This window comes from Cuculus canorus, chromosome 2 (assembly GCF_017976375.1).
Source record: "Cuculus canorus isolate bCucCan1 chromosome 2, bCucCan1.pri, whole genome shotgun sequence".
NCBI lineage: Eukaryota > Metazoa > Chordata > Aves > Cuculiformes > Cuculidae > Cuculus > Cuculus canorus.
Window position 1 is genome coordinate 100,730,302 of NC_071402.1, and position 13,539 is coordinate 100,743,840.

Sequence of the window (13,539 nt, forward strand, 5' to 3'; positions counted from 1 at the left end):
TCATACATACAGATCTATAAAAACATATAGATCTATAAAAATGTTTTAACATTCACGTAGTTAAGAGGTTTAGTGAATCAAATGACTTCCTCAGTACGAACTGCTTCAGTAACAATTGTTAGTCTCATCTTGAGAAGCATCTAACTTTATACTCTCAGCTCGTTGGACATGCATGCCAGTTTCTGTCTAGAACCTACCTTTGCAATATAACTAGCTTGAAAACATACTATATTAATGTAGCTTTGAGTTCAAAGCTGGAATTAGCCTTTGTATGGCCACATCGAGCTGGAATTTGTCTGCAAGCACTGGAACAGATACACTCCTCACAATGAGGGGATTGAAGAAATAGAGTCCTGGAAATATGCCAAGCAACTTACTTCTTCAGCTGAACCTGGCAAAGCAATACGCCTTGTAGAATCAAACATTAATTTGCTTAAGAAATTAAGGGTAATATAAGCTATGTTAATTTATTTTCATTCCTGTTCACAAAATTAAGACAAAAAAGAAAAAAAACATCTAAACCACTACATGCAAATTAAAAGCCTGAACACCCTTGAGGGTTGAGAATCCTTCTAGTAACTATTTTACCTGAAGAATATGCTTTTCAAATGTTCACAAACACATAAGGCTGCATATTTTTATGTGAAATAAGAAGCTCCTACAAAAATAGCCAATAACAGCATGCACTTTAATTTGCAAAACATTTTCGGGAACATGTATGGTCTGCAAGTTTGCTATTCATTATTTTATGTTTCACAAGCTGTTCAAGATGAAACTTAGCCACAAAATGCTTCACAGTTAAGGCTCAGGGTCATATAATAACTGTAAGTAAATCTGAGCATGGAGAACTGCTTTCCATTTTCTTGGCAACAAATCTCACACTACACATAGTTGAGCTGGCTGAAAATTAAAACAACAACAGATGACAAGTCTTCTGCTAGATGTGTTTCTTCATTATACTAAGCCCCTTTTAGCAGCAGTCTCTGATGCTGTTCAGGGGACTCGCCTCTAGAGCTACAGGTAGCCAGCTACAAGGAACAAGAAATAGAGTGGATTAGTGTCAGTTACTGAAGTTATTAATTCAAAAAACCTTCTCCTCAAGTGAACAGATATTACCCAAATTCAGAACTGTATCACCTCTTCTGATCAGACCTATAATTTCCTGTCCCAGAGAGCTACTTGCCTACATTAACTCAGAGGAAAAAATGCACAGTCTATGAGCCCACTTCGACATCTTTCAGCTTTTAAACCATCATCCCATTTTGTTCATGGCATTCCCATAAAGCAAAGATCTTCTACTGCAAACAGTTTAGACAGAATGTCTAATGAATTTTAAAAATATTGTTCCAAATTCATAAACATACCTAAATCAAACATCACACGCTCACCTTTAGCTTGCACAATACAGAAAAACATTGCAAAACCCCAATAAAACCAGACAGCATTCTCCCCTCAAAGACTATCAGCTAACAATCTATACACAAAGTAAACAAAATAGAACACCTAAATAATATATGAAGTCTCAAGGTCTTGAATAACAAAGTATTAATAATTTTCTTGTGTTCTGTTTTTTGGGGGGTGTTTTTTGTTGTTGTCATTGGTTTTTTATTTTACACAAAATTTGAGATAAAACAAAGCAAGTCTTAATTCCCCACCTTCCCCAAGTCCTGGTTCTTCAGAATCCAAAGGAAGTTTGTGCTCTTAATCAGCATTTAGTATATATATATTCATACTTAGACTAAATTTTGTAGTTCCTTCCATGTAGAAAAGTAACTCAAATTCCCAAATATACCACATAAACACAAAAGTGAATTAATAAAATACAAAAACACTTCAATAATATTCCCATCACTGTTTTTAAGACTGATTTTTTCTGGTCCACTTTAAGTTGTGTAGGACATCAAAATAAATCTTGAGATTTATACTGTTAGGTATTATGCAATTCCGTTAAAATGTAAAAATGCGTAATTTTTTTTAAGTATCAAATCAATCTAACTTTAGTTGTTAAATCATGACTACTGTTGAACAACTGATCATTTCACTGATAACCAAAGATGTGCCTCACACAATAACTTAGTATCTTCACCTCTAAGCTTCTGTATGATAATTCTACATCAATCACTTTAGTCCTGGACATCAAAGTAGTCAATTACCGGCTCTTCTTTCAATGGTTTTGGATAAACCACTGTTTCCACTACTCCTGAAAGTATAAAAATATTAGATGTTACTCACCCACATGACAAACAAGATACAACATAAACTGAAATCACAAACTTCCATAATGAGTCAGTGAGCATACCCACACTACACCGATAAATGGCATGCATTTCTAAATTACGTTTTAATTGAAGTAGACTCCTCCAGAAAGCCTAACCAATTTTTGGAAAAAACATATATTTTATTAAACTTATGTACATCAATATGTACAAGCATACAAAGGGCTGAACTGATACAATTTGGTTTGAGGTTTTACCAGAAAAATAATATTTCCTGTTAATATTTATTAAAAAATACAATACCATACTAAAGACTAAGCGTTCAATGTACATTTTTCTGCTCATTTTTAAAAGCAAGAATAAAAAAAACTATATGGTAATACCAAATCTAAACACTGTAAAGATTTTTTCCATAAGATAGTATGAGATCTGCCAGATCTGCAGAATTAAGCACTTCTAAAGAAATTTCACTTGCAGCAATTAAAAATAAATGGCTAAAGCTCTTTTTTAATTTAATTTTGCCACATAATCTCCTTTCATTAAGGGTCACTGAGACAGGAAATAAAAGTAACAGCTTCTTTAAATTCACATTGAGTTATACGGTAAGCAGTTATTTTTAGGTGTGTGTTTTTGCTCTACATGCATAGTTCTGAAACAATTTTCTCAGACCAACCTATTTCGTATTACAACAGAACTTTAAGCACTGAATAGCTAAACAACAGTTACTGCCAAATGAAGGTGCTCTTTCTGCAAATGGTACTCCACAGAATACTATTTCAAATGCTGATTTGGGATAACTAGGGGGGGAAATAGTTACTGAAAAGTAAGCCTGAAACAAAGAATATGCCACCCATTTAAAAAATTCCAACTGTGATATGACTTACAGGTACCTGAAGCTGACAGATCACACAAAGTAAAGCCTGTTCTATTACACTATTCACCATGAAGCCTAATATAGCTTATCTTCAGTAGTTTTCACTATCTGAGCAAAAAGTAGTTTCACCTTTAGCCAGCTGTGTAGCCATGTATACACAAGAAAAAACATGTTCACTATCTGTCCAAATAAATAATTTTATGCCAGTAAGGACATTACTCTTTTGTATGTAAAGAGTAAAAGGTAAAAAATAAAATCCCCAAAACTCCAGCACAGCCATCTCTTCCCAACTATCTAATCTTTATTAAAATATAATTTAAAAAAAATCCATATTATTTGTTATATTACTACTCCTATAACATATAGTCCTATGTTTTCTTAGCATTTCATTTCCGGTTACTTCCGTGGAAAGAAAATCTCAGTGCATACTGCACAGCTCCAGAGATGTATGTGGTGTGGGAAAACAAAGAATCAGGAAGTATAAAGTTGAAGCTCAGGAAAGCTGTCCTCTGGTAACTCAGCACAAAACAGAGAAATACTGTTTTAAAAAAACAAATTCCTTACTTATCTGTTTGTTTGTAATGAGGAATAGGAGGCGGAGGCCTGCTCTGCATTTCTTTATCTAGGACAGAAGTTAAGGTGTTGCTCGGACAAATGGATTTCCCTCTAGAAAAATAAAATATTGTTGTTTAACTCAACGTGAAATTATATTCATTAAGAAGTTAGGGCAAAAGAGTTACATCTGTAAATAGCAATTCTGGCGTCAGTGCTCATACTTGTATACTTAAATCATCTATACAAATACTTAATTTTTCCAACCACGGAGACCAGTAGTGCAGCAAGTTCAATTTCATTATGAAGAACAGGATATCCAGTATTCTAAACAGTCTGTTGATTGCTGTCTATCAGAGATGCAGAAGCACCTTACTAGATTTGAATGTTGGTGTCTAGACTCCTTCCTTTCCACATGCAAAAGGCACAAATCCTTTCTATCATGAAGTACACAACATGATCAAATGATTAAATACAAAAAATGCAATACTTGCATTCTAGGGCAACATATATCTATTCTTTCACAGAAGAGGTATAATATCAGAAGCAACAACTTAATAGCTTAACTTAGCATTGTGAACACAGTTCACTGCATCTTCACAATATATTCTCTAAGGTTTTGGATGTATGTTCTTAAATTCTGTCAGCAAGTCACGTTAAACTCTTTTATCACTCTGCACTCAAAGCAGCCCAACTAAGCAGCACTCTTCCAGGAATAATGCAGCAACACTGCCACTTCCTTGTTAGCTAGCCCAGGTGAACAATATCAGGAAAATAACATTATGCATTAGGGGAGGAAAAAAATCTCTTCCTGCCCTCCAGCCTAGTTACAATCTATTATGCAACCACAACCACACAACGAAGCTTCCCACTTGTACTTGTCCCATCTGCAATGCAAGTGCTACCCTATGGCCTTTGCTCAGGGCAGTGTTTTCTCCAATACAGGAGGGCAGGTAATTGATAATTTATATTTTTTTCCCCACCATCCCTAGAACTCTAAGCCGTTGAAATCTCACATCAGTACAAAGAAGTTCTATTTCAGAGCATAAAAATATTAAGTATTTGTCTTATTTCTATCATGTCTTTTTTCCATGAATTCTGAAAATATAATGGCCAATTCCGGTGATACTGTGGCAACACATATGAAAAACTCCATTGCATTCTCAAGGTAAGTCAGCAGTCCACTAAAATATGAAGTAATGATTCCTGACCCCATTTTGGTATTGATTTAAACTGACTACATGCAGTCTGCTCAAATTAACTGCAAAATCTTGCTAATACAATTAAAAAGAAAGTGTCTCCATCTCCGTCACAGTGAAAGCGTTCATTATCTGGGAAAAAAATTACTCGCCACTGACCAAAAATTTTTCAAGATTATGTTTACATGTACATTTAACAGCAAGTATATTAGTGCCTCAGAAGAGCTAATTTTTTCCTCTTGTATAAAATGGGTAAAACCTCCTCTATTCCTTTACCTCCAAGCCTGGCATATAAAGCCAAATGCTCCCACTAGTATTTCAGTTACCTCCCAACTGGAGAGCTCTACCTGAAAAGACTAAAAGAGAAGAAAAGTAGATGGGAGAATATTTTGTTGTCTTCTTTCATTTTCATATTGGTGGGCAGAAACATGGAAACCAAACTGCATAGAGGCAGATATGGGAAAAAAAAAAAAAAAAAAAAAAGCGAGACGGGCCTTCACCAAGTAAAGTGTAAAAAAAACAAAAAAGAAAATTAGAGTTCTGGAATGCAGGAAAACAGAACACATATCAAATCGTTAAAAATGAGGAAGATTCAAAGCCTTGTGGACAATTACAAAGAGATCCTGGAACCAAATTTGCTTCGGTCACAACAAGGCCTAGCTGTGGTTTTGCTTTCAATAGATTTAGTGTCCTTTTAAATCAATGCACAAGAGAGTTATAGTGGACTGTCCAGCCACAAAACCACAGAGGCTTTAGAGAAAAAAAATTATTAATTTGCACTCAAAATTGTACACCACTTCCTGTATACCTGGGTGACACACAGGACAGACAATACTAGGCTGATTCCAGTCTCCCCCAAATTCTGTGCATCTTTTTATTCATTGTTGGTTTGGTTGAAAAAAAACCCAAAAAAACAAAACCCACAAAACTAAACAGCCAATCATATTCAGTTGATCTGGAAGAAAACCAAACAACTGAACTTAACTGAATAGGTGTATAAGGGGGAAAAAACCCTCTTGACTAATCAATTGACAGAAAGCAGAAAGAAAGCAGACCCTCCCTTCATGCTAATGTAAATCATGTTTATTTAGCATCAGTTGTAATAGAACTGTAATAGAACTGTTGTAATAGAAACTGTCTATCAAAATAGACATTTTGATACAAAAGCTTCCATTCTTCATTGTATTAACTCATTCTCAAAGTAAGGAAAAAAATACAACGGCCCACCCCAAGCAACAAAGTTGAGATGACAAATTTTTAGCAGCCCTCCACTGAAAAGCAGGAACAGAACTATCTGCTGACCATAAGGCACTAGTAGTACTGACAAGACAGCTTGTTGTATAAAACAGCTGTGGAAATGAGGACTAAAACTTATCTTTAAAGACCGGAAGTTCAATATTTATAACTCCCAGATGGATCAGCATTGATCTGTTTTGCTATGAACTACTATAAAATTCTTTGCCTGCAAATCTGTCCAGAACTGACTCCATGTAGTCTTGCAATAACAAGCCATAAGCTTTCAAAAAGAAAAGGTTTTTTTGAGAAGTGTCTCCAAAAGCTGTAAGATTTAGCTCTTTCCTGGAGCGAGACTGCTGTTAAAACCACCTTGTCTGGTAACCTATAGCATTATTTATGCTTATATTGCTTAAAAAGATCTACAGGTTAGAGGTCTGGAGATGTAGTCATTGGAAAAGGCCTCCATGACTACAAAGAAGAAAGTTAACTTTTTTCTCATAGTAAACAAGAAAATTCCCAGAGAGCGAAGGGTAGAATAAAAGTCCTTAAAGCAGTAGTGTACCTTCAGGAAGTCATCAGAATTTCTGTCAAATTGGAAGAGAAGTTATTCCAGATACCAGAAAAGCTGCAGAGACAGTTAAGTAAAATTAACTTGTACCTGGAGATTAAGTACTGAAGTGCGTCCAGAAAAACTTAAGGAAGCCAAAAGTAATTCTGTTTCCTCAGAGTATATAACATCCTTTCAACCCTGCCACTGCAATGTACAGTTTTGCCTTTTGTGATACAATTGCCATGATCCCATAAGGGTGTTTTATATAGTTACAGGGGTTTCAATTTGTCTTTATTCGTGCAGGTTTTGTGTTGCCTGCAGCTAGCTAAACACTCCTGAACTATCTCCAGACTAACTTCATTGAAAGGAAACAAAATCCTGGGTGAGGAACAATAGAGAACACATCAATTAGACTATGGCACAGTGTGGTTTTCTCAGTGATAATATTGTGCAGGGGCCTAGTCACCTTCCTGAAAACCCTATTGGTAATGAGGAAAGACTTATCCTATTGTTCTTCCTGGAAGGAAGAGGAAAAGGATGGGTTTTACAGGAATGACTGTTCTCAAAACCACTCAGGATGTCTCAAGTTCATACAAGATGCTTAAAAACACTGGCCACTATATAACAACAAGCAGACACCCCTTAAAAGGCTCTGACATCGAGTTATTCATAGGAGGAGGAAATTCAAATGAGAAGACTTCAAGAAACCATTGACAGGTACAGTGAAGTGCATGTCTAAACTTGGAAAGCTTTCTTCTTTAACCATACCAGTCTGGACATTGCCTTTGAATCTGGATCAGAAGGAATCTGGTATTGCAACTGCTCAAAAAGATGGGTGACCACAAAGATGACCAATGGGGGAAGCAGAGAGAAGGGCACTTGCAAGGGTTCACTCAGGGTCTTATACTTCAAATGACACCAGAACTGTAATTCATATCAACCTCAACAGTCAGTACTGAGAATGCTCTCTATGGGATTAGACACTGGCAATACTGTAAATCAGGGATTCTAACACAGCTAGTATGGCCAACTCTTACTAATGTGGTGGAATGATAATAGAAGCAGGTGCTGAGGCAATGCAGATTTGTGGTATTTGCTCCTTGATATCTGGAAAGCGAAGAAGTCTGGTTGGAGGAACCTTTCTTAGCACTAGTCACTCCTCTGACCAACCTGTATGATGATGTTACCATTTCAGTGACACAATGGAAAAGTGTGAGAGGAAGAATATTCTCTTTGCCTACCATCATTTTGTATTTATATCCAGAGAAGCCTGTAAAAGGGAATTACCATGGGGAATCTGAGAACAGGATGAAACAAAATTAATCAAACCACTTGGACATTCCAATGACTACTAGCTCCTGAACTTGAAGATGCTGTTGTGAAATACTCAAAAATATCATCCTGGAACTTGAGCTTTTACTCATCTGAGGCCTCATTTTTTTTATATCTTGAAGAAGTGGAAAACAAAAAGACAATGAAAAGAAGCTATGGATGGATCCACAATAAGGAACATTGCTACGTAGCCGAAGAATATTCTTAGTAGACTACTCTGCCTGTAAGACTGGCAGAACTGAAATAGCAGCATGTGCGTTCTGCATTGTACGCTGTTCCCTGGACAACACAAAGGAAGGAATAAGTGTCCAATCTTTCCTAAAACCATAGAAGAATGCCTCCCATTCTCAAGTGGCAGTATATATCTTTATTTTTAAAGCTGTTCCTTTCTCTGACACTTTATCCTCTTCAATAATTTCTCACACCCCCCGCTTTCATCCATTCCCTTTTCTTAAATAAGCTTTTCCAAATATGATCTAACAAATTTAGCAGATGACAAAGAGAAAAAGTTATTGCTAAGATTAACATAAAATGGCCTTGCAAAATCTTTTCTTAGCTTTCTTATTTCTAATTGAGTTTTCTTCTCTGAAGATCTACTTGCCTAGTGGAACTAGAAGCCCATGAAATTATCAGTTTACAAACTGCTTTAAAGAAAATTCCTGCTGGATGTTACTGCATGTTGCAAATTGCATTGTAAAGATACTCATTCAAGCAAGAAATAAAAACATCCAATTATTTAACTATAGTTAATAGATTTGAAAACAGTAATGAATTACATACTTCACTGCAGTGATAACAACATTACGCTTTGGTTCACTGTCATAGCTCACGCTTTCAATGCCATAAACCTGAGCTAATTCATGGATGATTCTGCGGTGATCTCTGTTCATTGGCGGGTAACAATGGCTTTTCTTGGTATGCTTGCCCTGAATTCAATAGAAAAGGTTAAAAAAAAATTGGTAAAGTTTTCCTTCAGGAGAGCCAGGAGGAAGAGAAAAGAAAACAAAAAGAGAATACTTCTACCTCTAACATTTTGCCATTATGACAAAACTAGTACCACAATTTGGTGATACCTTAGCATTAACAGAAAACTCATAAAAACTTCCATTTATTTCGAAAAAGTTAAATTACATTTTCTCTATTATTTCCAGCACCTCAAAGTATACATACATACATGTATCTTATAAGCTTTAAATAAAAATCCTGAATGTAACCATTCTACTTACATCCCAAAGAAGCAGTATAAAATGTTTTTCTTGGAATTTTTATTTTTCAGATTGATCTGCCAATTCCGAGTGAGATCTAATTTTATTTCTCATACTGGCTTTGCAATGCATATATTGCAGATAGCTACAGAGGTGTCAGATTTATTTATCTTTCAACCAAAGAAGCTATTTATCTGCAACATCTGCCAGGTAATGTCATCAATAGGCTTTTTATTAAATAAAAAAAATTTGTAGTTTTAATTTCATTTAACAAAGACTGATAATGCTTCATTTGACACTGATTGCTATATAAACACTAAAGAACAAACGAAAAAGCAGGGCCCTATGAGCCCTGTCCTAATGGGTTGGGTACCGTCGTAACAGCAAATGCAGATGAGGATGAGACACCCAGTGCTTCAGTCTGCTTCAGGGACTCAAGACTGATTCAGCTTTTACCTTGGTTGTCACCAAAGTCTTCTAGGCCTTTGGGTCTACTTACAGTGTTCAAGAGGAAGACTAACTACCAGTAGTACAGTAAGTCTGCGTCAGGGATTTCTTGAGAAATCCCAACCTATACAAGTTTCTGGGACTGCAGGCAGTGCATTTAAGGGTGTTGAGAGACCAGGATAATGTCTCAGTCTCTATCATCTCTGAAAGATTGTAAAGAATGCGTTAGGAACCCAATGACTAGAGAAAAGCAATTGTTTCAACTACGTTAAAAAAAAAGAAAACCAACATAACATCTATGGGTTGATCAGCTACACTTCAAAGCCTGGGGAAAAATCATAGGGCAAGTCCTTTTAGAAGCCATTTTTAGGTACGTGAAGAAGAAGATCTTAGGAGTAGTCAATGTAGATATACAAAAGGTCAGTCACATAAATGAGTGTAAAAAGAACACAAGTAACAGAGTGAGAGGTTCATTGTAGCTAGCTTGTAAACAGACAGTGAATATCTGTCTGCTCTTAGATTGTAAAATATCAAAGTTATAAATAGTAAGTGGATCAGAAACTATTGTCAATCATTTCCATAAGTCTTCATGGTAATCATGGGGTATAAACTTTACACAGCAGTAATTAGTAATAAACCTCCCACCTATTACAACACTTCTAGCATATAGACAACCATTTGAATAAGGAAAACTCTGTCTTCACGATGAGCAAGGAGGACACAGGGGCTCTCACCTCAATTCCTTGGAAGGTGATGGAACCCACCTTCCAGGTACATGAAGGACAAGCAACTTCTCAAGGGCAGCTGCTCAATGCCTCATCCAACCTGGCCTTGAACACCTCCAGAGATGGGGCATCCACAATTTCCCTGGGCAACCTGTGCCAGTTCCTCACCACCCTCATTGTGAAGAATTTCCTCCTTATGACTAGCCTAAATTTTCCCCTCTCCAATTAATAGTCATTGCCTCTGGTCCTATCACTGCAAGCCTCTGTGAAGAGTCTCTCCCCAGCTTTCTTGTAGCCCCCTTCAGGTACTGGAAGGTCACTATAAGGTCTCCTTGGAGCCTTCTCTTCTCCAGGCTGAACGACCTCAAGTCTTTCAGCCTCTCCTGGTATGGGAGGTGGTCTGATCATCTTTGTAGTCCTTCCCTAGACCCACTCCAACAGCTCCACATCCTTCTCATGGTGAGGATTCCAGACCTGGACACAATACTCCAGGTGAGGTTTTACAAGACAGGAATAAAGGGGCAGAATCACCTCCCTCAACCTGCTGGCCACGTTTCTTTTGATGCAGTCCAGGATATGGTTGGTCCCCTGGGCTGTGAGCACACAGGTTGAACTTCTCATCAACCAGCACCCCTAAGTCCGTTTCTGCAGGGCAGCTCTCAATCACATCATCCCCCATCCTGTACTGGAATGGTGGTTTGCCCCAACCCAGGTGCAGGACCTTGCACTTAGCCTTGTTGAACCTCATGATGAGATTCACACAGGCCCACTTCTCCATTTCCCTCTGGATGACATCCCATCCTTCTGGTGTGGCAACCGCACCACTGAGCTTGGTGTCATCTGCAAACTTGCTGAGGATGCACTCGATCTTGCTGTCTATATCATCAATGAAGATATTAAACAGCATCAGTCCCAGTACAGACCCCTGAGGGACATCACTCATCATGTATCTCTACCTGGACATCGAGCTGTTGACCTTTACTTTCCTAATACGACCATCCAAACTATTTCTTATCCACTGAACAGTCCACTCATCAAATCCACATCTCTCCAATTTAGGGAGAGGGATGCTGTGTCGGACCACATCAAAAGCTTTACAGAATTTCAGATAGGTCACATCTGTTGGCTTTCCCTATGTCCACTGCTGTGGTCACCCCATCATAGAAAGCCACTAGGCTGATCAGACAAGACTTGTCCTGGAAACTGAGCGCTCCTGTGCTTTATGGAAAGCACCCTTAAATATCTGTCAGCTCTGTTCTGATACTTTGCCCCTAAGGACCATATCCCAGGGGGGCCCTAATGACTAACTCCCTGAAGAGCTGGAATTCTGCTTTCCTGAAATATAGGGTCCTGACTGTACTCCTCACCTGTCCCATATCCCTCAGGACCTTGAACTCGACCAGTGCGTGATCACTGCAGCCCAGGCTGCCTCCGATCTTGACGTCACTGATGAGCTCACTTACGTCGGTGATCATCAGGTCCAGTATAATGTACCCCCTTGAGTGGCAGTCTCTATTAGCTGGGTTAATTATCTTTGATGCATTCTAGGAGTCTCCTGGATTGCCTACAGCATGCCGTGCTACTTTTCCAGCATACATCAAGGTGGCTGAAGTCCCCCAGTATGATGAGAGCTTGCAAGTGTGAAGCCTTCTGTAGCTGGAGGAAGAAGTCTTCCTCAGTAGGCTCTCCTTGATCACGTGGCCTGCATTTTACACCAACGACAAGGTTCCTTTCCTTGGTCTTCTATTCTAGCCCACAAGCTTTCAACTTGTTTGTGCCATGTTTTAAGCAGTAACAACCCTCCTATACATCTACTATCAGGGTCTGAGGTTAGAGGCACTTGAACACAAGACAGATGGCCCTCTAATGCGGAAAACAAAGGGCAAGAACATTGGACAGGTGGACAAGCACAAAGATTGCCTACATCATACATAAGAAGTAACAGTTAAGTAACTATTCTCAGGAGGCCGAAGGACCAAATTAATACTTTCTATAGAAAGTTAACTCTTTCTTGAGCTAAGGGCTGAGGATAGTATGGTTTATGCTGTCCTTTGAACCTCATAAACCAGGTCACGTTTAGTGCAGCATCAAGAGAGGAGTATGCTAATCTGACAAGCCTGAAGGCAGAATCCTGTGGTATCAACCTCTGTATGTATACTGGAGTCTGCCAAACAACTGTGGCTGAACCCGAGTCTCCTTATAGAAGGAAAAGGACTACCTCACATACTGGAAAACGCAGGAAGGTATCTACAAATCTGTGAGCAAGTTCCACTAAAGGGATCAGAAGAACCTAGGCTTTCCTCCTCAAAGTCTGAACCTTTAAACACTACCTTTGACAGTTAATTTCATTCATGGAGATCCCAAAATTAATGATTGTTCATTGATGCATTGAAGTCTAGCACAGGCTCAATCTTTAAACAAAGCTTAGCTGTTACCAAAATGATTCTGAATTCCTATGTCTCCTAAACATTTTTTCTATTTATAATTAAAATGCACACCCTGATCTCAACAGATCTAATGTCAACTCATAAGTATTAGCATTAACACTTTAGTAACATCAAACTGCCCCAAACTAAACTGTTTCTTACAGTCATGCATGTTTCTTAAAGTCATACAGACTATCTGAATACTGACCTTATTCACAGCTTCCACAAGCATTCTCATTTCCTTCTCGATGTCACTGACAAATTTTAAATCCTTCCTGCAAGAACAGCATTCTAGGTAAATGAGGCAAGAGAGTGTACAAAGGTAGAATATCTTCATCTATTGTAACACAGTCAACAAAAACAAAATTAAAGAATTGTCTGACGCAGAAGCAGCTGTAAGAGCACATTTTGGTTTCTATATTACAATGTTTACATTAAAAAAAATGTTAGTATGCTATCACTATGACAAAAATTACAGATTAATTTCCCTTCAACCCTTGGAACCCACCATAAAATTCTGTGATGCAACTTTACTGTCTGACAATACAAGTCTACATTTTCAAATGGATAATGTAGATTTTAAAGTTGCCATTTCAGTGCTTTTAAATTACTTGTCATTAATGCAATTCACTTAATTGGAATACATGATTAGACACAAAAACGGGGCCTGTGTATACAGAGTGGAGTTCTTTTCCAAGACAGAGGAAAAGTGTACCAACTTTGGTCTTCAAGTCATCGAATATAAATTAATAAGAATAAGGGAAGCAGCATAAGGCT

General features: G+C 37.8%; 1 protein-coding gene across 1 annotated transcript in view; it reads right to left on the reverse strand.

Annotated features, from left to right (window-relative positions):
• Positions 1 to 2,123: 2,123 nt before the first annotated feature.
• NFX1 (nuclear transcription factor, X-box binding 1) overlaps positions 2,124 to 13,539 on the reverse strand; it is a 72,366-nt gene continuing 60,950 nt past the window's right edge. Inside the window, 5 exon segments of the mRNA XM_054060374.1 lie at positions 2,124 to 2,174; positions 2,176 to 2,200; positions 3,655 to 3,756; positions 8,740 to 8,885; positions 12,971 to 13,037. Of these exon segments, the coding sequence (XP_053916349.1) occupies positions 2,124 to 2,174; positions 2,176 to 2,200; positions 3,655 to 3,756; positions 8,740 to 8,885; positions 12,971 to 13,037 (391 nt within the window).